The sequence below is a fragment of the Tenrec ecaudatus genome, chromosome 6 (assembly GCF_050624435.1).
Source record: "Tenrec ecaudatus isolate mTenEca1 chromosome 6, mTenEca1.hap1, whole genome shotgun sequence".
Lineage (NCBI taxonomy): Eukaryota > Metazoa > Chordata > Mammalia > Afrosoricida > Tenrecidae > Tenrec > Tenrec ecaudatus.
The window spans coordinates 46,158,328-46,185,681 of NC_134535.1; the positions used below are offsets into that span (position 1 = coordinate 46,158,328).

At 40.8% G+C, this 27,354-nt stretch overlaps 1 protein-coding gene across 1 annotated transcript in view; it reads right to left on the bottom strand.

Annotated features, from left to right (window-relative positions):
- The window catches only part of TMTC2 (transmembrane O-mannosyltransferase targeting cadherins 2), a 489,624-nt gene that overhangs the window by 172,286 nt on the left and 289,984 nt on the right, over positions 1 to 27,354 (bottom strand). Inside the window, exons 5-6 of the mRNA XM_075551215.1 lie at positions 1,172 to 1,257; positions 511 to 695 (exon numbers count right to left, since the gene is read on the bottom strand). Coding sequence (XP_075407330.1) covers positions 511 to 695; positions 1,172 to 1,257 — 271 coding nt within the window. The remainder of the gene's footprint in view (positions 1 to 510; positions 696 to 1,171; positions 1,258 to 27,354) is intronic.

Genomic DNA, 27,354 nt, shown 5'->3' on the forward strand with positions numbered 1-27,354 from the left:
CTCTGTCCCTCACTTTCATCCAGGCAATTCTGACTCATCGAGCTGGCTCAGGACAGGGCAGAACTGCGCCTGCACATTTCCGAGACTGTAAACCTTTATAGGAGAGAAAGTCTCATCTTTCTCCCGCAGGCAGCTGGTGCTTTTGCAAGGCTAGCAGCCCAACACATAACCGACTACGCCACCAGCTCTAGAGCAACACGATGCTAGAAACTATGGCTTATCATAAACGCGAAGGGGTAGGGAGGTGGAGCAAACAAGCCAGACAATTAAGGCATGTTACTCTACTCCTAAAGCGTTACGATATATATTACACATTATACTTGCTCTGCGAAACCCCACAGCCAAGAACCTGCTTAATTTGTATCAGCTGAAGTTTTGGTCTGCCCTAAGTTGACCACAAAATCCATGTAATGAGCCCAAATAGGAGCTGCTAAAAGTTTGTAGTGTCCCTACGTTGGAGACTGCTCTGGACCAAGTAGGGCAGCAAGGACAGAGGGTTATGGAGCTGACCTCATAGCGTCCCTGCTCATGATGGAGTTTGCCCAGGTTATACAAACAGCTGGTGACCGAGCTCTTGTGTGCATGAGGATCCTTGAGGTTTTCATCCGGGATCTCAGAGCACTTTAGGAATGTCCGTCGGGCTTCCTCTGTCTTCCCTTGGTTCATTAGAATAATGCCCGTGTTTAAATAAGCAGCTGAGGAAACACAGACAGAAAGAAATGTAAGTGTGAAAAAGCTCTTGGACATTTTGGCAGAAAGAAAATTACAGTTCTCGTAGTTTTGTTTCTACAGATTATTTCTACTTTCAAGAGAAAACCAAAAAATAAATATTTATGGAACACATATTTTTAGGATTTATATACTTGTTAAAACTATAGATATCACATAATAGGTAAATACACCATTTCTGCACGCAACAAGCTCAAAATAGTGTTACCTTAAAATGCAGTCAAATAAAAATAGTTTCTATTATAAGATTCTAAAAATAATAGACCTCAAAATAAAATAAAATGGAGACATATTAGTGTTTGAGGCTTAACATTTTAGCAGTTACTATTTAGAAATAGGAGGACTGTGGGGTTTTTTTTCTACATGAGGTTATAAATAACAAAGACAATTGTCAATAAAGAAGGGTGGAGAGACGTCTTAAAAGAATAAGACTATTACTTACAAGCCAGCGTAGGCCTGCTCCCAATCGCCAATTTATAATAATGGAGTGCTTCAGCAAACTTGCTGCTCTCCTGGAGAAGTAACCCTCTGCAGAGAGAGAACAGAAATTTGGAGATAGGGCTTACATTACTATACGTAAAATTTAAAAAAAAATTTATTAATGTTCCAAAAATAAAAATGGTTAACGAAGCAGTAAAAAAGCTGACCTGATACTATAAAAATAATTCAAAATAGAAGGAAATGAGGCCTCTGGAGGGAAGAGACAGGATAGGTCCCAGCTGCACTTCTATGGCAATAGAAAGGATTAAGAAGTAGTTTTAAAACGGGCCTTTACCACCACTGAGCGTGCTCCTTTCCAGTCATCTCTTCTCTCCCTCTAGAATGACAAACCACCTGAATTCTTCGTGGAGCACAACCATTTTCTCATCAACTTCACAAAAGCCATGTAGATGTGGAAACTTGAGAAACCTAATAACCCCACGCTGCCTGGTAAATATTTGTCCATGCCACACAGACCAAAGTTAGTCGGGACCACAGGAAAGAGAAGTAAATTAGAAGCTGTGAAAGAAGCAACAATAATAATAATAATCTGAAGGTTGACCACATTATTATTACTTCCTTATTCTTTTGGATTTGGTCATATCAGCTTGGATGTCAGAGCACTGGGCAATTTCACATTCCCTGTTCTAACATACAACTTCTTTTCCTGCACACCCTAACAGTCCAAGGGCTTCCCTCGTGTTCGCCGTAGAAAACAGCTCTAAGCAATCAAGCCTTTCCTAGGTCCTGTCTTCAGGACCTAAATGAGAATCCATTATAATCATGCCTATGAAAATAAGTTGTCAAGGAACTGGACAAAGTTCAAGAAGCAATCACAGAGGGGTTTTGGCGTGAAAATCCCTATTGTCCTGTCATCAGCAAGTGATCCTACAGACATTTCAGCACATCTATCAGGGCATTCAACTCAGATTACAAATTCAACTCAGCGGTGGCTCAAGTTTTTGAAAGGCTGGTATAAAATAAAATAAAACCAAACAGTTCTACGGAGTCTATACCAACTCATAAACTCTACAGGACAGATGAATATTTCCAGTGCTGTAAATCTTTATAGGAGCAGACTGCCACATCTTTCTCCATTGGACGGGCTGGTAGTTTGAACCTCTGACCTCTCAGTTAGCTGCCTAGTACTAGAGGCTTAAAGTTAGTAATAATAAGGGCTAATGTTTAAAAAAGGCTATTAAAAATTATTGATAATTTTTTAAAACTCATCTTATTATGTAATGATCACTGAAAAAAAAACCCTTGATATCAATATACATTAATTATCTCGAATTTTCTAGTGTTTGTTAAGAAGTCATTTAGGGAGGAACAAAATTTCAAATCACATTAACATTAATGTCATATACACATGAATGTATGTTCCCATAAAATTCCCATAGAATTATGTTAGTCATGAAACTGATAGGCTCGACTGCTAAGGGCAAATTTCACTTGTAGGGCTCAAAATGAATGTAGACTCTAGAAATCTTAACATTTGTGAAATTGGTCATTTACCTTAAATGTGGATAAAACAGATATAGAGAAACAATAATCTCATACATTTCTAAAAAGGAATAATAACCCTTTTAAAACTTATTGGCATGTTTTCCTATTAAGGACATTCACATACACGCTTTCATTCCTGAAACTTATCTACAACACTAATTGCCTTTAGTTTTATCCGTTTCCTTTCAGACTCATGCAGCCTTTGCTTCAGTGCAAGGCTAATGATATGAGAAGAAATACTCCCCCCTGGTTAATCCTATTGTACATTTCTAAGACATTAACATTTCTAGTGAGGCCCCTTTTGTCAGGAATCCTCTTCCCGTTACAGATACCTATCCTTTACACGGTAAACATACCTGTGTGCCTTCTCACATTTAAAGAACAACTCCTACAACTTCTACTCATCCTTCCATCCGCAGCTAAACACTGCCTGTTGGCATTTTTTCTTCTAAGTCAGATTTTGAGAACAATATATAGTACCTTACATCTAATGTCTCAAATCCTATTTATATACTAAATCCTGCTGTGGCTCTTTCCACCCCCTCACACTCCCTCTGAAATGTCATGGTCAAATTTCTACTAAATATGGCACAGAGGTTAAGCTCTGTGTGGGTGGGAAAGCTGTTTGCTCCTTAGGCAGCCAGAACAAGACCACCTCCTTCCAACAGCCATGACCAAGGGAGAAAAGCTGAGAGCTCAGCCATGGGAGCTTATGAAGCCATGACTGGCGTGTCTCTCCAACTGAGATCCATGAACCCTTTGACCCTTGTTCCCTAGCAGAGGCTGCAGAAAGCAGCCACCTGAAAACCTGTCAGTTACTTTATGTCCCCAGCTTCAACCTCCACTCCAGTCTATGAATAACTTGGTTGAAGTGTTAATGCTCTATTGTCGCCTATAGAATTGCAAATCACCATTTGGGTAATCCAGGCTAGAGCATACTGGGTCCAGTGACCTAAAAACTATATATATAAGCTTGCCCCGAATGAACCTCTGGGTCCTGAAATGTCCATGCTTCAGAAACACCCATCCACTCGGCAATTTGAATATATCCTGTTACCTTTCTTTTGTACATAATTTTTCTTAATTGCAGTCCTGCCCCTTTTGAACCTATTTGTGATGTAAGATAGAGTTTCTCTACATTTTCTTACAGCTGTGGACCACTAACCAAAAGGTCAGCATTTCAAAACCACCAGGCACTCCACAGGATAAAGATAGGGCTTTCTAGTCCCAGAAAGAGTCACTGTCTCAGAACCCCCAGGGTGGGCCGGTTCTACCCTATTCTTAGGGAGTCACCAAGAATCAAGGGCTGAATGGCACTGAGATAGGTTTGGGTCTGAATCAATTTCAAAGAATTGTGAGCCCTCCCTACCCTGACTACAGTATTTGAGAAAATTGCATTGATCTTCCTTCCTGAAGCTTTATTTCATCAGCTTGGAACATGGTGTCTTTTCAAACTCAAAACCAAAGTTATTGCCATTGAGCTGATGCCCACTCATCGTGACCCTCCTCTTCTCCCTGCAGAGGAGCTGCCATTTTCAAACTGTACCCCAGCTCTCTTATTCCTAGGCCCATCCTGCTACTAAGGTAGATGCATGTCCCACTTTAATTACATTTTTCTTGAATAGAGGTTGGTGTTTCATAGGACTGTGATGTTGTCTCTTTATAAATACTGTCACTCTGTGGCTTCACACATATATTTGGCTCATCCATATGGTTTAAAAGGAGTTATCTCTTGCCCTGACCTCCATCTATTTTCAATAGCCTACTAAGACATGTCAATTTAGGTGCTGGCTGATAGTTTTAAATCAGTGCATCCAAATTTGAAAAACACAACAAAATGACCACTAAAAAATACATGTTTTCTAGACTCCATAGCCCACTGAATCCTATTTCTAAGACTCTTTACCCCTGAAGGTTCTCTAAGCCCTTTTTATCTTTTCTGTCACGAGAATACGTGAAATATCCCATTAATTAGTCTCCACATAATTACACTTCTAAAGGGCAGAGATGCTCTTAGGCTGGATCGAATGAACGTGAGGGGAAGAGTGCCAATCTCTGGCAATGTGCCCACAGACCATAAACCTTAAGACCTGATGTCCTTAGCCTCACAGGACCTCAAACAGTGAGGTAGTCCAGTCCTGTCGTTTTCTAATTCATAAATGATACAAGGAGGGGAAATAATAAATAGCATGACAGCCACACCAAGGCAATTCTGTCCAGCCTTTTAAAATATCAGCAGAGAGACCTAGCAGAGAATGAATCACACAAAACTCATGCATCAAACATGTCTCGTAATGTGGCGCTTTGAATGAGAGGGTTTCGTTCACGGCAGCATCTGAATAAAGATGGCAACACAGGAAGTCCACAGTAGAGGGCCAGTGTAACCGGTTTCTCCTGGACTGTGGATTGACTTGCACACCAGCTACATCCCACCACGGGCGCTGCAATGGTAAACACGGCGGAGGAGAAGCATTTACCGATGGGCACAGGGCCTACTGGAGGAGACAGGAACCAAAATGGAAGCATTATGCTAGCGAACGAAGGACAAGTCCTGCCTTAACCCAAGAATGGACAAGGGACGGGTCATACAGGAAGTCATTCTGGCAGAGCTTGAAAGTACATAGTCGTCAGCTGACAAGATAAAATAATATATCAGCCCCACATTATACAGCTGGAAAGAGAGTTTCTGAAAAGGTGTTTAAAATTCCTAATTCTCCTCAAGCAATTATTGGACCATGCAAACAGCCCCTCCCCAAAAACATAGAATAAAAGGAGGCATATACCTAATAGCCATGACTAAAATTGAGCTCTGTGAACTCTTCCTCTTTCGAAAGGAAAATGTAACTAGGATCAAAGAATGGTCTTCAAATTCTAGCTTCGTCTCTCATTAGCCTTTAACCCAGAGAGAGCTGGTTTAGCAAAGACGAGGGAGTGGTGGGATGCAATTAATGAAGAAAGCAAACAGTCAATTAAATGACAAGAAATAAAGAAAATATCAAAACAGACTTGATAAAAGGCTGTACGCTTTCTCTAGAATGTAGACAAACTAAAGTAAATTAAAGAACTGATTAAATAAAATCCCCGAACAAAAGATATCAAAGGGTGGCTTGAGATGACCAAGTATTACAATGAAATATAAACTAATATGATGAAATATAATAGGAATTAGAAAACCTAAAGAAAAGAACATGCTCAGTTTTTCCAAAGCTGGGAGAACTTAAGAAAAATAAATCCAGTCTTGATTTGAAATAGTGAAGGATTGTAGGGGCAAAACACTGAATTAAGTATGAAAATGCAGAAAAAGAACATAGAAGGAATGTACGGTCCACGAAGACCAAAACTGGACCCAAAAGAACTGGTTAATGTACAAGCACATGAACAATAAACAAGAATACTGAAGAAAGAAATCCAAGCTTCTGTGAAAACTTTGGAACAAAACAGGTTCCAAAATCTGATGAGACACTAACTGGAATGTTTCTATAAACTGATGCAGCACTGGAAGTGCTCATCTGTTTATGCCAAGATATTTGGAAGACTATGTCCTGCCCAATAATCTAGAAGAGATCAATATACACGCCTATTCCAATAAAGGGTAACCCAATAAAATGAGTAAACGATCGAACAACAGCATTAACTTTGTAACAAATTTTTACTGAAGATAATTCTTAAAATATTTGACTATTACATCAACAAGGAACTCACAGAAACCTGATTCAGAAGAGGGCATGAACAAGGGATACCACTCTGAGATCAGAAAAGCAGGTGAGGCTGTGTGCCGCTGCCAAGACTCAAAAGTCTGGACAACACTAAGGAACAGTGAGTCCGAATTTGGTTTAGGGAAACTGCTTTACTTCAAAAGAAATAGAAAATGTAATTTCTTATATCCCTTCTTTTCCTCATGAGAGTTTTGCTTATACTTAGCCCATTCTCCCCAGACATCGCTGTCTTTGCCTAAGAGACAAAATTCATTTTTATCATGATGATCTGGACACTTGATAAAAGAAAACATATTCAACTCACGATGATAGTGGATTGTACAGAGTTAAGCAAACGTTAAATACAAATAGACCTATAAACCCCTCGTTAACCCTAAACATCATCAGACAAAAAGAGGACGTGCATTTGTTAGCACAGTGGTTCACAACCAAGGGTCATCTTGACCACTGGGATAGGTCTGACCATGCTTGGAGACATTTATGGGTATCACAACTGGGAGATGCTACTGACTTCCAAACAGAAGAAGAGGCCAGCGAAGCTAGACAAACATCCTAAAAGATATACGAGAGGCCCACAGAAAAACATATCTGGCCCAAAACATGAACAGTGGGCTGATAGTGAGAAACCATGGTTAGCATTTCAGATACATGAAATGAGACTTGTTTCTTTCTTCCAGAAAACAAGGGTCCTCAAGTTTCTATCAATTACACAACATTTATAAAGAGAAGTTTAGAAAAAAGTACGTCAACTAATTTTATTAGATTTTCAATTACAATGTACACTATAAGTTCTCCTGTGTTCAAAATGAAAAAGAAAAACAATATTTCCTGACAAATTAAAAAAGGTACCCTTGTCAAAGGGATCAGGTATCAGGCATCAAAGAACTAAAAGTCGTATTATTGTGAATGAGAGGGAGTGCAGAGTGGAGACCCAAAGCCCATCTGTAGGCAACTGGATATCCCCTTACAGAAGGGTCACGGGAAGAAGACGAGCCAGTCAGGATGGGATGTAGCAATGATGAAACATACAAATTTACTGTAGTTCTTAAATGCTTCCTCCCCACCACTATCATGATCCCAATTCTACCTTACAAATTTGGCTACACTGGAGGACATACACTGGTACAGACACAGGGCGGATGATCCCTTCAGGACCAGTGGTGAGGGTGGCGATACCAGGAGGGTAGAGGGAAGTGGAGTAGAAAGGGGGAACCAATTACAAGGATCTACATCTAACCCCCTCCCCAGGGGATAGACAACAGAAAAGTGGGTGAAGGGAGATGGTCAGAGTAAGACATGACAAAATAATTAACAATTTCTAAATTATCAAGGGTTCCTGAGGGAGGGTAAAAATGAAGACTTGATACCAAGAGCCCAGTAGAAAGCAAATGTTTTGAGAATGATGATGGCAACAAATGTACAAATGTGCTTGACACAATGGATGGATGGATGGATGGATGGATGGATGGATGGATGGATGGATGGATGGACTGTGATAAGGGTTGTAAATAAAATGATTTAAACGAGCCCTCAATAAAATGAGGTGTTGCCCAACACAGGGACAAGGGAACAGCGAGTGGTTAAAAACCAGAGGAGGGAGGGCATGGGAGGACTGGTAGGGCAAGGTAACTGAGAGGAATTACTGAAACCAGAATGAAGGCGGAACATGGTGGTGGGTCGGGAGGGCAAGGTAACTGAGAGGAATTACTGAAACCAGAATGAAGGCGGAACATGGTGGTGGGTCGGGAGGAAAGCAAAAGGACATAGAGGAAAGGAGTAGGAGGCAATGGGCATACAGAGAAGCCTAAATACAGACATGTACATATGTAAATATATTTATGATTATGGGGGCAATAGGCCTATGTGCATATATTTATAGGTTCAGTAGTAGGGTAGCAGATGGACATTGGGCCTCCTCATGCATACTCCCCCAATACAATAGCACCTCGCCCTGTTAAACGATCATTGCATGATACCTACCTTCCCGACATGATCACTGAAGACGAAAGTGTGCATAAGCAAGTGCGGTGAAGAAGGCTGGTGGTGCCCGGCTACTGAGAGATATAGCGTCTGGGGACTTAAAGGCTTGAAAGCAAACAAGCGGCCATCTAGCCCAGAAGCAACAAAGCCCACACAGAAGCAGCACACCAACATAGGTGATCGTGAAAGGCAGAGGAGACCAGGTCTCAAACAACAAAGGCGTGGGGGGTGGGAATCACATCACCGTGAGTGAGGGGGAGTGCATGATGGGGACCCAATGCCCATCTGTAGACAGCTGGACATCCCTTCCAGAGGGGTAGTGGGGAGGAGATGAGTCACTCAGGGTTCAGTGTAGCAACAATGAAACTCAAAACCTTCCTCTGGTTCCTGAACGCTTCCTCCCCTCCCAATTTTCATGACCCCAATTCTACCTTGGGGACCTGGTTAGACCAGAGGATGTACAGCGGTGCAGTATGGATCTGGAAACACAGGGACTCTAGGACAGACGAACCCCTCAACACCCGCGGTAGGAGTGGCGACACCAGGAGGGAAGGGGGTGTAGAAAGGGAGAACCGATCATGGAGATCTATGTGTAATCTCCTCTCTGGGAGATGGACAATGGGAAGGTGGGTGAGGGGCGACGCCGGGGAGTGTAAGATAAGATATAATAATTATTTATAAACTATTAAGGGACCAGGGGGAAGGGGGAAGTGGGGAGGGAGGGGGAAGGGGGGAAAAAGGGAAACCGAGCTGATTCCAAGAACCCAAGTGGAAGGTGAATTTTGAGAATGACGAGTGCAATGAATGTATAAGGGTGCTTTGCTCAATTGATGTATGTATGGATTGTGATAAGAGTTGTATGAGCCCCAATAAAAAGATATATTAATAAAAAAAGAAGAAGAAAGGTAGGCCTGCCAATGCATTTGATCTGTCGATGCCTATTTGTGAAAAGAGGGCCGTCTGGCTCGAATTGCTAAGGCAACAAATCAAGAAAATAAATCTAATCGCTTCAGGTTTTAAAGACAGCAGTCTTTAAAAATGGATAAAATCTGAAAAATAATAATTTTCAAGACTCCGTAATGCAATAAATACATGCCCAGCACTGGAAGCACCAAGATTCCGTTTCCAGTGATTTACCAAGCAATAAAAGATACTTGGTTTCTTTCTCCTTTTAAAAACTTTATTAAGGGAGACTGTTGTTTATCATTTGAGAAAAAGGCTAACAATTCAGGAACAAGTATTTATTAAAGGAATTGTCTCATGGTGGAGACAGAGAGGCCAACAATAGTAACATATTAGAGAATGCCAAGGTAAGCTTCAGGCCAGGTGAGGTTCCTACAGAAAAGGGGAAAGGGACTGAGAGGGAAAAAATGATTTTCCAGAATGTTTGAGTCATGTCCTTCAAAAATAAGTTTGAAGGATAGCATTTTTCAGTCACCAACATCAAGAGAGCAGGCTACGTGTCAATTAAATAAAATAATATAAATTAAATATAAACAGGAGAAAGCATTTGGGAAACTAAAAGGCACAGACAATGGAATATTAAGATTATATTGTTGATACTATCTTAGCAATACATACTTTAACTATTCTCTAAAAAATTTATAATGTACGTATAAAGATTTATAGCTTAAAAATCACAAAATGATTTATAATACCCAGTTACCAAGAAAATTATCTTTATGTTCATCTGAAATAGTCATTTTTCTGGTTTGATTTTTCCTGGACTTAGAAACTTTATTTTACCCTACAGATAAAATATAGTAAATTTTAGTTGCAAATATTTCCTTTAATTTCATTTGAAATTTCCAGAATTAATTTACTTGGCATTAATTGGGAGTCATATGCATTTGAACTTCACATTAAAGAAATTTAATTGAGTTTTCTAATTTTTCTAATGACTATGATAATGCAGTTACTTATAATTTAACTGTGAAATGCCTTACAGCTGTATTTCCACTTCTTGAATGTGTGTGTTCCTGTGAGTTTTCTCAAGACAAAGCTTAATTATGGGCTGTGGACTCCTTGGTCTTCATCATTAAACAAGCGATAATTATTAGCACGACATATTCATAACTCAAATGCTCCCAAATCCCATCGGATAAAACAGACATCAGGAAAAAATTCCCAAGTGACTCCACCAGCAATAAATAAAATCAAACTTAAAGTCAGTTTTGAACTCAGCCACAGTTAGGAAATGGATGATTTACTACTATGTAAATCAAAAGCAGTAATTCAAAGGTAGTTTTTCAGAGGTTTGGAATGACACAAGGCTTAGGCATGAAATATCTCCTATGCACTGTGCTCAGCACTGAACACATAAAAATAAAAATAGCATGCGATGACACTTTGGGCAATGAGATATAAACACAGACCGCTCCCAGGACATGCTCTTGAGAGTAGAAATCTGAAAAAAAAAAAAAAAAAAAGAAAGTAGAAATCTGTCCTCCTTTCTCAGTGAGGGAGAGCCCTCGGTGACAGTGCTGTGCCCTGGGCCGCTGGACCACAGAACTGGCAACTTGAAACAACTGAGGTGCCAAGGGAGAAAGAGGAGACTTTCGGAAAGTCGTGGACACCTACAGGGTCACTGAGTCAGCATAGACCACTGACACCGAGCTGGGCTTTGTCCCTTCCTTCTCGGTGGAAACCTCGTGAGCGTGGCAAAGAGATAAGGAAACGTAGCTGAGAGACAGACCCCTTCGTGAAAACGTCCATCTGTCGACTTCTTTAAAAAAAAATTTATATATATATATATATATATAAAATTAATTTTTTAAAGATCGTTTTATGGGGCACTGTTACAGCTCTTGTAACAATCCATAGATCAATTGTTTCAAGCATATTTTATACATATGTTACCAAAATATATTTACTTTCTATTTGAGCCCTTGGTATCAGCTCCTCTTTTTTCCCTCCTACCCTCATGACCCCTTGATAAATGATAAATTATTTGTATTTTCATATCTTACACCAACTGCTATCTCCCTTCCCCCATGGTTTCTGCTGCTCATCCCCCTGCAGATATGTCCATCCCTGTGATCGTTTCCCCCACCCATTCTACTTCCCCTACCTCCCCCCTACCCTCCGAGTATCGCTCCTCCCAGTTCTGCGCCCGAGGGCTCTCTCTGACCTGGATTCCATGTGTCGAGAGCTCTGATCTGTACCAGTGCACATGCGCCGGTCGAGCCAGAACTGAACGGCAGGACTGAGGAGGTTTTTGCTAACGCAGCTCTAACTAGTTTAAGCTACTGTTTTGAGTTTCCTGCATTACAAACCAACATCTCCTACCAGATCAAATTCTATAATATGTTGACTTTCGTGACACAAAGATATAAAATACATAATATCAAATATGGATCTCAGAGAATTTAAAGGAAAATTACTTTTAATTATATCTGAATGAATAAAAGGTATGAGTTGCCTGGTTGTGAGTGATAGCTAGACTATGTGACTGCCAAGGGTAAAAACTGACATTAAAATATTTAATTAAAATTATGTAATTTAAGAATAATGAGTGCATAAAATTGGAAACCTTAAATTAAGCTTCCAGTCACCACAGTGGTCAGAGTTATCAATCTTTGCCCAAAAGAATTATGAAATTAGTAGTACTTTTACTAAAGTATTTTAATTAAGCCTCTCTGCCCTCAAATAACCAGAAAGAAGAAAACTCACATAATTATCAAGTAAAAAATTACAGGATGTTCATCTCATTAAAAAAATTCAGTGAGATAGAAATAACTGAATTTGAGGCACAAGGGTGCTACAAGGGACTAAGTGTTGTACATACGTATATATTCTGGTATCATCTGGTGCTTATGGGCTTTCATGTCACCCTAGAAAAATAGCTTTTCTCTTTGAGAGTTAACTTTATTTCTCATGATTAAACTATATCTAATGCTATAATTATCACTATATTAAAAGTAGTAATTTTCCTAAGAGTACTTGGAGAAAAGGCATTAACAGAGGAAATAAATGTAAGTCAGTTACTTTTTATATGAAGCACACAACTTCAACTTATTATAATCCAAATATATTTGCTATAAAAGCATACTTTAAGATTACTTGCTTTAAAATGATTGTTCAAGTTTGATAGTAATGGCTTCTTGTGAACTTGGTCATGCCAGGATTCTTAGTCCTTTGACACTGACAGTTAGTGACCCCATAATGAGAGCTAGCTCTAGGACAAGTTCTGCTATGAGCTGCCAGAGCATTGTAGGATGTCGCTTGGGTGTGTGGCCCACTTCTAACGTAAGTGAGCCCTTTGGAAAATCAACTTTGTCATCCTCTTATGTGGAGTCATCCGTAGCCTGCCATCTTCTCAGCCCCACATAGACGAGAAGCCAGTGACCTGAAATATGACCCGTGATCTTGGACCTTGCCCACTCTGTAACGATGTAAGACATATGCTTGATTCATCTCTCTCCATATATACATATGACGGAGTACCTCCCCAAACGGAATCTTTTTCAAATCTATGTATTTAATTATTTTTATATAAAACAACTTTATCCCCCTCGAGGTACTCTCATTATGCTTTGTACATATTTGTCAAATCTGTGATTCCATTCGTGGAAACATTTTCCAAATTCATCTGTTTGGATGGCTGACAGCATCTACCTTTGTCTTTTTTCCTCGCCTCTTTTCTGTCATCAAATTGCTGTCCTTTCATGTCCCTTCTCATTTGTGGAAACAAAAAGTCACACAGAGTGAGGTCAGGTGAGTAAGGTGCATGGAGCAAGAGAGGCATGCTGTTTTTGCCCAAAACTGGCGCACTGAGATGGCTGTGTGAGCGGGTACACTGTCGTGGTAGCAAAACCAGTCTCCTGTCTGCCACAAACCAGGCTTTTTTTGTCGCACACTGTTAGGTCAATTCTTTCAGAACCTCTAAATAGAAAGCTTGATCAATGGTCTACCCTGGTGGAACAAACTCCAAATGCACGATGAATTTTCAGGAAGTTGACAGACCTCCAGAACCAGGTTTGTTATCAATTGACATTTCACCTTTTTTGAAATGAGAAAATTCACTCATACACTTGAGCTTTTCCCATAGCCCTGGCCCTGGAAGCCAAGTTCAATATCATTGCATTTTCCCCGAGCAGGAAACATTGTTTTGCAGCCCCACACTGTTCTCTTAACTAGGCCGTCACAAACAAGGTTTAAGCCCAACTGCTTTTATGAAAAGCATCACTCTGACCAGAGACCCTTCCCAGGCGACACCACTGGGTGCATTAACTCAGAGCGAGTTGCTGGATGCTCGCCTAGCTGGAAAAATGCTTACTGTGAAAGGTCCGCCAGCAGAGTTTTTTCCCTTTTTTGTGGGAGGGGGGTACCCCCTCGTATATGTGTGAACTATTTTGCATCTATAGAAAGTTCCGCCTAAGATACAGTTATTACAAAGGAGCCCTGACGGCACAATAGTGACGTACCCATTTGCTAATAAAAAGGTTGGTCATTTGAACCTCCCAACAATTCGGATAGAAAAAGTTCAGCAATTTGCTTCTATCAAGATTACAACCACCTCTCATGGATTATATGTGTATGTGCACTAAATATGTGTCGACTTTAAACTCCACTGCGCCATGATTCTCCGGTTTGACAATTACGCAATGACGCCCCGTGACACACACGATCTGATGCGGTGTGCCAATCAGCTGTCCAAGGACGAAAGGTAAGATGCAACATACTGATTCCTGTCAGTCTTCATCTGATGTAAGGAGAGTTTTCCTGGGGTATGATCTGATCTTGCAAGAGACAAAAGGAGAAAGAAATAAGCTGAGGAGCTGGGAATTATTCGCATTCAGGAAGAAGAGCCAGATGCTAAGCATATCCTCTGGACCCAGAGTCCCCGTGCTGACCAATTCCCCGATGGGGACGGGAGGGGATAGTGGAGGCCGAGGCCCATGGAGCTCTCCAAGGACTGTCAAGTGGGTTGACAGAAAATGCCTTCCCCTCCGAGTGTGATTCATTTCTTTGCTAAAGCCCCCCACGAGTAATATTTCCATCACAGCCGCATTAGAAACAAAGCCAAATTTGATAAAGTACTCCCTTAACAACGAAAAACCCCTCACTGCTATCCAGTTGGTTCTGACGCAGACAGGCTCTGAAAGGACTGAGTCGAATGGCCTGATGGATGTGTGAGGCTTTAAATATTCGCAGGAGTAGAAAGCCTCACCCGTCGTACAGCGTCGTACAGTGTGACTGGTGGTTTGGAACTGCTTACCTTATGGTTAGCAGCCCAAAGTGTCATCAATGGTGCCACCAGTGCTCCCTGCTACTTTAAAAGATACCTAAAATGTGGAAGTGGCCTTGGAACTGGGTAACGAGTAGATACAGAAGAGTACTGAGCTGCCTAATAGGAGGGGCTTCAAAATATTCATGGGAAATGGAATTATTCTATTAAGTCTCTAAAACTTCCATGAAATAACAGCCTAGTTGCCTCGAAGAGGCTGTTGTTGAATTGTGAACATTAAAAGTAATTCTGGTGAGGTCTCAGAGGAGTGAGGGGAGTTGTAATACTAGAGATAGCACTCATGGAAAAAAAACTCAGGGCCATTGAGTCAATTTGACTCATAGGGACCCGACAGGACAAGCCGAACTGCCCCGGTGAGGTTCTAAGACTGTAACTCTTTGCAAGAGGAGAAAGCCTCTTCTTTCACCCAAGAAACTGTCTGATGGTCTTGTGGTTAGTAGCCCAACTCATAAGCACCACGCCATCACATAGCACAGAGGAGAACCAGCAGCAGCAGAACAGTGGCAGAATTGGCAGAACAACACAAGAGGGCACCAAATCTGACACACGGAGTGAGAGACGAGTGCTTTAGGGCAGTAGGCCCCAGGTAGGGCAAGGGGTCATTAGGCATTTCTCAGTGAAGTTAGGTTCTTCAACCCCCAGACTAACAGCTGAGATCCTTTAGGCTGGGGCTTACCAGTGGAGTGGGGGTAGTTCTGTACAGTGAAATAGCTTTATAACATTTCTTCAAGCCAGCTAGAGGCCAGGGTGGCCTTTCTGAGACAACAAGGTCCAGGAAGCAGAAGTTGCAGACACAAAGAGCACAGGAAGCAGGTGCGCCAGTCTCAAAGGGCAGGGCAATGAACCAAAATGTAGGGCCAGGACTTTTGTAGGGATCCCAAAATGTAGGGCCATGACTTTTGGGGTTCCTAAAGAAAAAACCCTATTTCCCTAGTTTTCAGAATCAAATCTTTGCTAACTCAATTCCAGATGGCGGGGGCTGCCTTTAGAATAAGGCAGACGAGTAGGGGCTGTGGGGGTGTGGTCACCACTCAGATGGATGAGAACCATGAGGCCAGCCAGCTAAGGGAAGAGACTTGCCTTCCCATTAGACACTGAAGGCAGAGTTTAAGCCAAGGGCTAAGGGCTCTCTAAACCACATTCCGAGAGCATGGCTAACACCCACAGTCTAGAGATGAGAGGATTGCTTTCAAGCCTTCAGAGTTCATGTACATTGTTCTGCTGGGTTTTAAACTTGTTTAGTGTCCAATATCCTTGATTTAGAAATCAGATCATTTATATTCTAGATTCATAGGAAGAGGGATTTTGCCTGAGGTTAGAATTTGGAGTTAGAAGAATTTTGGAATGATATGATGGGGTGTATATGTCTTGCATTAGCAAAAATATATTTTGTGGATCAAAGGGTGGCAGATCATGGACTACATTCCTGCACCCAGCCCCCACCCCCAATACAAGTCAATTTTGGTGGGCAACGATTCTTAATGGTTTGGTAGTTTGGCAGCGATCGCCCATGTTGTGATCTGATGTGATAAACCATTGAGTTGTGAGAAGATTAAAGAGCAAGATATGACAAAATAACAATCTATAAATTATCAAGGGATCATAAGGGAAGGGGGAGCAGGGAGGGAGGGGGAAAAAAAGAGGACCTGATGCAAAGGGCTTAAGTGGAGAGCAAATGCTTTGGAAATGATTAGGGCAAAGAATGTACAGAAGCGCTTTATACAATTATGTATGTATATGTCTGGATTGTGATAAGAGTTGTATGAGCCCCTAATAAAATGTAAACAAAAAAAAGAAGAAGATTAAAGAGAAAGCAAGACAATCTTGTCAGAGTCCTGACCGTGTAAAGAGAGCTTTTCTCTGGTATCACCTGCAGCAGATGAGAGAGAGGAGAGAGGAGTGAGCGGAGGGGAAAGGAACTTTTAGTACCGATTCCATGTAAAGATTTACATTGCATTCACAATCGATGCAAACAAGACCAACTCAGTGTAGACGACCAAACTCTTCACGACTGGCCCAGGATAAATGGAGAAAAGGTAGAAGCTGTCAAGCATGTTGTCTTGTTCAGATCCACATCCGTGTTTACAGAAGCAGATGGGAAGAGATCAAAAGGCACACAGCGCTGGGCAAATTGCTTGCACAAGACATCTTCCGGCATGGAAACGCAAGGATGTAACTCGGAGGACTCCAGTGTACCTGCCCCAAGCCATGGTATTCTCCATGACATCCTAGGCATGTGAAAGTTGGACAGTGAATAAGGAAACCCGCAGATAAATTGATGCATCTGAATTATGCTGCTGAAGAATAATACCGAAAGTACCATTGACTGCAAATGGACAGAACATTCTGGAAGTCTTGGAAGAAGAATAGCCAGAGTGCTCCTTAGAGGCAAGAATGGCAGGATTTTGTCTTCCATACTTGGGGAATCTTGTCAGGAGAGACCATTTCCTGGAGAAGGATATCACGTTTGGTCAGCATACGGGCAGGAGGAGGGGAAGGCCCTTAGGAGATGAACTGACACGATTCATCTGCAACAGTGGGTTCAAGAAGAGGACAACTGTGAAGATGGTGCAGAATCAAAGTGTTCCCCTCTGTTGTGCAGAGGGTCACCGTGAGTCGAACTGAGTAAATGACATCTAAGCACAACATCTACAGTATTACCAAGAAATGGCAGCCAGGTACAACTCTGTGGGAAGCTCAGGGATGACAGATGCTGAACAAAAACAAGACTCTTTCTCCTGAGCCAACCGAGAAAGAGAGACTCTCCTAGGGTTGGCACTCTGAATTCAAATGTCTGACTTCCTAAACTGTGGGGATACGTTTCTGCTTGCTAAAAGCCATTCATTTGTGGTGTTTACATTACTGCAGCCCTATATAACGAAAATACAAGCAAGCCCTCAAGGAGCCCTGGTGGCATGGTGGTTTTGAGCTGGAATACTTACTGCCACGTCAGCAATTTGACACTCACAGCGGGCCCCCAGAGAAAGACAGGGCTTTCTACTCCAATAAACAGGTGCAGCCTTGGAAATCCAAAGAGACAGCTCTACCCTGAACTATAGGATCACAATGACCCACAAGCAAGCCTATGGGGCAGTTATCGCTGTTAAGAGATTGTGACCAAAAATATCCATGGCAGCCATATCCATATCTAGCTTCCTCCTCTCTAGCTATTGATGTCATATCTCATCTCCTTTGGTTTCACAAGCAACCCAAGCATCTCCACAGCAACCCAAGGCGAATTACTACTACACAGAGATCAGAAATGTCTCCATACCTCATCCTTCTTTTACCTTATTGTGACATCCATATTTCTTCCCTTGGCACTCTATTTAGTGGCTGGCTTTGGTAATCCACCACAAGGACTACAGAGAACTCAACAACAATCATGATTACAGGGGTTATTAGTAAGTTCCACCACTTGCCTGTCAGTTTGTCCTATGATGGAGGCTTGTGTGTTGCTGTGATGCTGAAAGCTAGGTCAGTGGTATTTTAAATGCCAGCAGGGACACCCAAAGTGAATGTGCTTCAGCAGAAGAATGAGGCATCAGGATTAGAGGAAGGTTTGTTAACAACCTGCTTGTTATGCAGATGACACAACCTTGCTTGCTGAAAGTGAGGAGGAATTGAAGCACTTGCTAAGGAAACAAGGATTACAGCCTTAGCAGGGTTTACAACTCAATGTAAGGAACGCCCAAATCTTCACAACTGGAACAAAAGGCAACCTCATGAAAAACGGAGAAAAGGTTGAAGTTGTCAAGCATGTTCCCTCTTGTTTGGATGCACAATTCGTGCTCATGGAACCAGAAGTCAAGAGATCAAAGACATGTTCTGTTAGGAAAATCCGCTGCACAAGACCTCTTTAGAATATTGAAGAGCGAAGATGTAACTTTGAGGACTAAAGGGCGCCTGACCAAGCCACACGATTCCCATTGCATCAGATGCAGGTGAAAGTGGTCCACTGACTACGGAAGACCATAGAAGAACTGAAGCACGTGAATTGTGGTGCTGGAGAAGAACACTGAAAGGACAAACTGATCAGTATTGGGAAAAGTAAAGCCAGAGTGCTTCCTGGAGGTAAGGATGGCAATAATTTGTCTTATATTTTGGGCATATATTCAAGACCATTTCCTGGAGAAACACATCATGTTTGTGAAAGTTGCGGGACGGTGAAAAGGAGAAAGACCGTCAAGATAGATTGACGTAGCGACTTCATCAATTGGTTCAGGCAGAGGATGGTGGAGGATCATGTGATGTTTCATTCTGCTGTGCATAGGTTTGCTATGAGTCAGCGTCAGCTTAATGGCACCTAACAACAACATTAGGTAAATTAGCAGGATATCATAAGCCAGGAACAGAAAACATTAAGGATATAGTCATTGGTCCACAGCAACAACTCTCCTCAGCCAGCAATCAGGTCTCACTCTAATCCTCAGACTCTCAGCCACACTGGCCTTTGGCCTCTGGTCTGCCAGGGTCAGGAAGCCCACCTGCTGCTGTGCCTCACAGCTGGGTTTCCATGGGCTCAGTGCTATGGCCCCTGGTGCTGCTAGTCTTCGCTTTTTCTGCCATTCTAGGCAAGAATCGAGACATGGCTGCTTTGATTACTACAGAAACCTTGCTGTCTATTATAACCATGCCCACCCTGTCGCTGTTGATTCAGTGCTGCCCTCTCCCATCACGGGGCCCAATCAGCCCCATGGTGGGCAAATGTCTGAGTTCACTTAGGGCAGTGCCCACTGTTAATCCTGGTGCGCATAAAATAGCAATTACAGGAGACTTCAGAGATGCTGAGGTCCACTTCACAAACTTGTTCCCTATGGCTGTGGTGGATGGTATGTCCTCAGGACACCCCATTTTTGTGCCTATGGGAATATCCTGATAGATCCATTCCAACATACCAATTTCCCTAAACTTTTGGATGCCTTCTTCTACAGTGTACCAAGGAAAGTCAGGTACTTCAAGTTGGTCTAATCTAGGCCATCTGGCAGCCCATGCTTCAGCGAACCAACCAAATAAGGAATTAGATCCTCTCTTAGCCTCTCTTGCTGAGACATTGAAAGAAGAATCTGTGCTTAGGGGTCCCATACCCAGAAATTCAGATCGGTCTAATATTACATTTCATGCACCAGTATCCCACACCCTTAGTAACCATGCCCAGGGATATTCCTCAGACTTCTGCTTGTACGTATTTGAAAACTCAAGCAGGTCTTTGTGAGTATAGTGCGCTTCTTCTTGGGTAATCATCTCAACCTCACCTTTAGAAGATTTCTGAGTCTTAATTTTAGTTACAGGTCTAGAAGAAATAATAGGTGGTGAGGGTGTTTCCTGGGTGCTCTCAGCAATATCTTGTAAGGCATCTCCCTCGGGTAGTGTGCTACAGATGCAGCCCCACCTGGCATTTCAGCTTGAACAGTTTGGCTAATCTGCTCATATGTGGGTTGCTTTATTGATAGTGGCTTAATACCTTCAGCTGGGAGGGGTAGAGCTATTGACTGGGGTGAGTCAATTGTCTAGGGGCTCAATATCCTCCTCTTCTGGATCATCGGTCCATATGTTCCCTTCCCATGCTTCAGGATTACAACTTTTTCCTATCAATGCCCGCACTTTGGTATCAGACACGGCTCTAGATCTGCAATTCAGCTGACATTGTAATCAGCCACTCATATAATGAGACTCTGGACCTGGTTCTCAGCAATGTCAGCTCTATTACTAGAGGAGAGAAGGCTCTCCTTTGTAGCACAGATGGACACTTTTAAATCTGTTAGTCAGTACCCAAGGTGTGCTTCTGAGGCTCTGAGACCATCCCTCTCCGTAATCACACTTTCCATTATAAGAAGGACCAGCCAACCTGCTTCCCTATACTTGACATCCTGACAAACTGTTGGAAAATATTCAACATATGATCAACCAGAGCCTCTCCTTTAACCAGCACCTCATCTATCAGGGGTGACAGTGTAGACATTAGCTTTGCTATTTTACACCATGGATTGGTACGAGTGGCAAGCTTATCCATGCCTTTAGGTGTAGAAATAGCATTATCAGTGCTATTTAGACTAATCAGGCTGGTGAGTCAATTTAAGAAGCCCATATTTATGATTTTATTTATCTAGAACCACTCCTGGTATAAATTATGTTAGACAGGGTTCTCTAGAGAAACAAAACCAGAATGCTAATAAATTTAAAAATAATTCTATATATATTTTTATAGATAGATAATATAAGAAATAAACAATTAATCTATAAAGCAGTATAAATGACTCAGTGCAACTCACTCCCAGGAGACAGCTATGAGACACTGACAGTTCTTCAAGTCTTGAGGGCCACCTGGTAACCCTCAGGCTATCCAGGCACAGGCAGCAAACAGCAAGGCAGGCCACCAACAGTCAGCCAGATGACAGGGTCTGACAATTCCCAGTTCAAGTGATGTAATTTCCAATAGTGTGGTGAAACAAGTCTTGAAGAAACCTCAAATTACAGCGACACAGTCCATGGGTTAGGTGTCCCACAGGTTGTGTAGCTTGCAAATGGAGGCACAGAACAAGCAAGGCAGCCACACCCTGGTCCAATGACCAAAGAGCAAGAGACAAGAAAGGTGAGGCTCGATGAGCCATTTATCTCTCTGTTCTTCAATTCATCCCACATGTGTTCATTGGTCATGTTGGCACAATAAACCTACTTATCACAACTGGTTCATCTTCCTTGAAGGTCCTGGGATACACTAATTCTGTTGGTGAGATAGCTCTCTTAGAGGGAGGAGATGACAACACAAAAATGACTGTTGTTGTTTGGTGTCCTCAGTGATCCTATGTACAACAGAACAAAGCATTGCCACTTTAGTACCATCCAGATAACTGTTGAAATGTTTGATCCCATTGCTTCAGTCCTCCATCAATCAATCTTCTCGATCTTCTTTTTTGTGGCCCCTCTACTTAACTACATATGATGTCCTTCTCCAGGGATAGATCTATACTGATAACATTTCCAAAGCACATGAGATAAAGTCTCAACATACTTGCCTCTAAGGATTTGGGCTGTACTTCTTTCAAAACAGAGCTGTTTGTTCTTTGGGCAGTCCATGGTATTTCAATACTCTTCACCAGAACCATAATTCAAATGCATATATCCTTCTTTAGTATTCAAGTTTCACATGCATTTGAGGCAAATGAAAATACTATGGCTTGGGTCAAGCAGACCTGAATAATCAAAGTCCTTACTTTTTATTGCTTTAAAGAGGTTTGGGGCACAGATTTACACAAAGCAATATATTTAATTATCTCTTGACTGCTGCTCACATGAGCATTGATTGTGGAGCCAAGCCAGACAAAACCCTTGACAACGTCAACTTCTCTCCATGTATCAGTGCACTTGTATGGATTTGGCTTTTCTTCTAATTGAATAGTAAGCCACCTGAAGCCTGCACTCCTTGATCTTTATCAGCAAGTGGTTCAAGTCCTCACTTTTGCATGCAAGTTTGGGTTCTCTGTATATCACAGGTTGATCATAAGCCTTCCTCCCATCTTGATGCCACATTAATCCTATAATCTAGTTTCCTGATTATGTGCTCAGCATTTAGGTTCAATGATAAGCTGACACAAGATTTATGAACAACTTTCTTGATTTTAAACCAGGCAATGTTCCCTCGTTCTGTGTTTCCAGTTCTTCTCGATCCCTGGGCAAGTTTCACAGGAGCACATTTAGTGGTTTGGAATTCCCAGTCTCCTCCAGGGTTTCCATTGTTTGCTGTGATCCACATCGTTGAATGCCTTGGCATAGTTACTTAAATACAAGTAAGCATCTTTTCTAGTATTCTCGGCTTTGAACCAAGACCCATCTGATGTCAGCAATGATATCCCTTGTTCCACATCTTCTGAATCCAGCCTGAATGTTTGGCAGTTCCTTGTCAATGTACTGCAGCCACCAATGGTGGATGAATTTCAGCAAAAATGTATTTGCATGTGATATCAATAATATTGTTCTATAATTTGTGCATTCTTAAGGTTATTTTTTTCTTTATTTCTTTCAGTTTCAGATATGCTGTGTTCTTCCTTTTTAGTTTTCTAAATCTGACTGACTAATAACCTCTATTAGTTTTTCACATGCCTTATTTGCATGCTCACGACCATATTGTTGATGAGTTGATTCTAACTCATAGTGAGAGGGCATAACTTCTCTTGTGGGTTTCTGAGACTATAATGCCCCCCCCACTCACACTCACTTAAGGCACTTACTATAATTCCAATTTATTTAGAATCTATTCTGACATAATAAAACCTAATTAATCCTCCTCAGACTTGGCTCATTCTATACTTTATTAAATTATTCTTATCCTTTAAAAAATATTTTATTGGCACATTATCCATATACCATAAAATTTCAGAGTTAAGTCATATGAGTCTAACACTTTCTGGGAGTGGAAAGCCTGTCTTTCTCCAGCATAACAGCTTGTGCTTTCAAACTGCTGGCTTTGTGGTAAACAGCCCAACAACTAACTCACATCTTCTTCCCCACTGTTTGATGGGAGTCACAGAACATGGAGAGAAGAGCCAGATTAAAAAATTACACAGTGACCAAAAATTGAGTAAAGCAATAGTACAAAACAATAAAGTTATTGCATAATGTGCATACTAAATATGTAAAAAAAAAAAGACAACCCTTCACCCAAAAGTAAAGGTTTTCTCCACTTCTATGATTTCTGTGCATGAAGATGAGTGGAGCGATCAAACACACAGCTGACAAGAAACCGCCAGATGAGTGCCTGAGTCTATTACACAGTTCCCCACAGCTGAAACCTATTTCATAAGGTGTCACCTCTAAGTATACAGAACTGCCAAAGAGGGTTCAGAAAAATGCAGTTAAGCTTCCCCTCTGATATCTTTCTTTTGACACACACATGTTTATTGGTTCTAAATTCAATTTTGTTTAGACTTTGACAACGAAATACACCATAAGGCTACCCTATATTTCATAAGGAGGATATTTTATTTTATTCTGTTAAATATGGTACAGTAAGCATCCAATCAAAATTATTTTTAAAATTTTTAACTTTCATTTGGAATTAAATAAAATTTTTAGAACAGATCAGCTTTCCATTCACTAAATCACATGAAATTTGTTTATGGCACTAGGTGCAATCCCTACAATGTAACATTGCTCATCCAAATTCCTTCCTGTGCTTCCTGTTTCTATTGGTCCTTCTGGTCTAATCCTGCTGACCTCAATCCTTGGGTAAATACTAAAATTACTGTTTAAAAACATCTTAATGTTTTCCAAAAAATTTATTAATGAATCTCAGCTGAAAATGAGGTTGTATGTCTTGTTTTATTGTACACTAATTTTGTTAAGGGTTTAAAGGAAAATATATTTTCAAAACCAAGTCTAAAAAAGTCAGTGAAGCTTGAATTAAACTGAGTATTTATTTATTATAGAGGTGCATCCCCTGAGTTAAAGCTTGGGCAGTGAAAGAGAAATAATCCTTTATATCCAAAATAAATCTAGTTCTTCACTCAGGGGTCATAAACAAAATGTTTTGCATACATTATCTTATGAGATTAAACACACACGCATGCAGGTATTATTCCTATTTACAATTAAGAGACACAAAGATCAGAAATATCAAATGACTAAGTGCAGCTAATTATTATTGAATCTAAAATTCACAGAACTATGCTGTATCTTAATACATCCATAATTCATTTTATACTTGTCTTCTGAATGAACATAGAATTAAAGCTACAGTCTCCTCTACACATAATAGGTATGACAATTGTTTCAATTTTAAAAATACTATTCAAAAAGAAGAAGAAAAGAGAATTAACACTGGGTGATTTCTGGTGTTTTCTAAATTATTTCTTCTCATCCTTACAATCACCATATAAAATATTATAACTTTTACAATTTACACATATAAAAATGTATGAAGGAGAAGTTAAGCAACTTGCTCATGATAACACAGTTGGCAATTCTCAAGAAGAAATCCAAATTCATTCCTGCCAGGTTTCAAATCCACAGCCTTTGTACCACCCCACATGAATCACTGGAGATGCATGCCCATCTCCAGCTTCCATACAGCCAAACTCACTGTCACTGAATCAATTCTGACTCCTGGCAACCCAACAGGATAAAATGGAACCACCCCTGTGAGTGTCCGAAGCTGAGAATCTTTATGGAAGTAGAAAGTGTCATCTCTTCCCTATGGAGTGGCTGGTGGTTCGGACTGCTGACCTTATAGTTAGCAACCCAACTGGTAATCCACGTCACCACTGGGCTACATAGCTTTGGATTACGCATTAATAATTTCCTTGTCTCTAAAGTTTACTAAAAGGTGTCTCCATGGCATAATGGATCACAAGTTGTGCTGTTAATTGCTATTCAGCAGTTCAAAACCCATCAGCCATTACATTAGGGATGGGGTGGGGGGGGGGTGGCAACACCTAGCTATTGAATCTATCGAGACTCATACTATTCCTGTAGCATAGAATTATCCCTGTGGGTTTCTGAGAGTTTATGGGAGCAGAAAGCCTCATCTTTCTCCCACATACTTCTGGTGAAAATTTTAACCTTGAAAACCCACAGTGGCAGTTGTACACTGTCCTACAGGATCACTGCGTGTTGAGATCGACCACAAGGTAATCCATTTCATTTGAATCTTTCTTAAACCCAGTGCTTCCTCGTTGCCATTTCTCCCCCTCTCTTTCTATAGTTACCTATACCCGTCCAAAATCATAGGATGTGAGAGAGAGTGGTGAAAACAGTTAACATGCTCTGGTGCTGAACGAAAGTTGTAGGTTCAAGACCATCTAAGTGTACCTTGGGAAAAGCTGTGATAATTGACATCACAAAGTATCTACTGAGGACATTATGGAGTACAGTTCTCGGATCCATTTGAGAGGTTGTTGTGAGTCACAGTCAACTCTACAGCAAGTGTGTGTTTGTTTCTCCCAAATCAGAAACACCTCTGCTTCACTTTAAATGAGAATGAATTGCAGGATCTAATGGACATCAAAATTAACATAACTAAGTAATCTACTACCGATAGCCTTGTTTAAAAGGGTTTTACTCATTTCACTTTTGGACTGCAGATGGGCTGTTATTCATGAAAATGTCTGCCAGTATGTGCAACAAAGGCAAGGTCTCCTAAAGGCATAGCCAGGCAACATTTTGACCTAAAATGAGGGACAAACACTTAGCTCTTTGTAGGATATAATTATATTAAGCAGCTTCTAGGAATTATTTAATTTAATCTTTCAACACAAGGGAATAGCAAAATCTAATTCTGTACTTTAGAAATAAGGATTACCGTATATACTCGTGTATAAGCCAAGTTTTTCAGCACATTTTTTCTGCCGTTTTTGTGATAAAATTAGGTTTCACAGCTGATATTCAGGTTGGCTTGTACTCAAGTAGATACCATCAGTAGGTGCCCAAGGTCGATGACTGGGCCACTAAGTAGATTTGACCTACATCTGTTTAATGCCAAAACCCTTGGGTTTAAGTATATTACTAAAATGTCACTGAATTATACAGACATATCAAATAAGAATCACTTTCCTCTGCCACACTCTCTTTGTCATCATGAAATATATATTCTGGTGGGCCTAAATAAAATAGCAGACATTGCAGTCAAATCTCCAAGTAGTCTTTTTCTCCTAAAAGCAGCCTGTATTTCAAAGTAACAAAATTCAGAACTGAAATGAACAAGAAGTAACAATTTAAAGGTAATATCTATACCAATGATTTGACTTTGAAGCTAGACAGCTGCTTATTCTTTGCTATCTACATGGACTAACCACAAGGATAACGATTTATTTGTGTAATTTCTTCTCTTTTTTTTGCCGACCCCCTCCCCTTGTGTAATTTCTTTAAGGAGAATTCTGACCATTTGAAAGTGTAATTTTCTCACTACAAAACTAAAAGAATACACACTGGGTTAGAAGGGTTCCACAGATAATAATAATTTAAGTGCATATTTTAAAAATACATTATGTAGATTCAAGGACTAGTAAAGAAAAGGGGTGATTTTAAGAGCAAAACAAAAGATATATAGGGAGGACAGTATGGAATTCTATGGAAGTCCATAGCAGAACCTAACATAAGCTGATTTGTTTAGGGAAGAGGGAGATTAATATTTCTGAATTCCACTGCAATGAAGACACTCAGAAAAAAATATTAATTACAGAAAAAATGCTTCAGGATCTGATTACATCAGAGATATGATTATCACTTGGGCTGGAGATGTCCCAGTGAGCAAAGAGTGATTTAGTGCAATGCACTTGCTTTAAACATAAATGTTCAACAAAGTAGGTGTTTTCTTTGTCCCTGGACAACAGTGCTCTAATAAAAGTCTGCTGTTGGAGCAATAAATTATGAGGGTGGAAGGTATCATGTATCTCACAGACCAGCAGGAATAGCTTTAAGGTCATACCAGCAGTTTCTAACTTAAGAACATTCAAGAGGAGTTCCCAGAATGACAGCCCTATCTTTTCACTTGGGGCGGATTTTTCATACTTTAGAAACAATTCATGTGAGAGTTTATCCTGAAGTGGTTGCATAGGAGGAAAACAGCATATATAACAATGTTTCTAAAAAACTTGTTTGTGGGATCAATTTTCGTGTTGGGAAGGTTTGCCCTTTGACCCAAACCAAAGGTCAAAATGATCTAGGATCAACTCGTGGCAATAGTCATCACTCACTGGT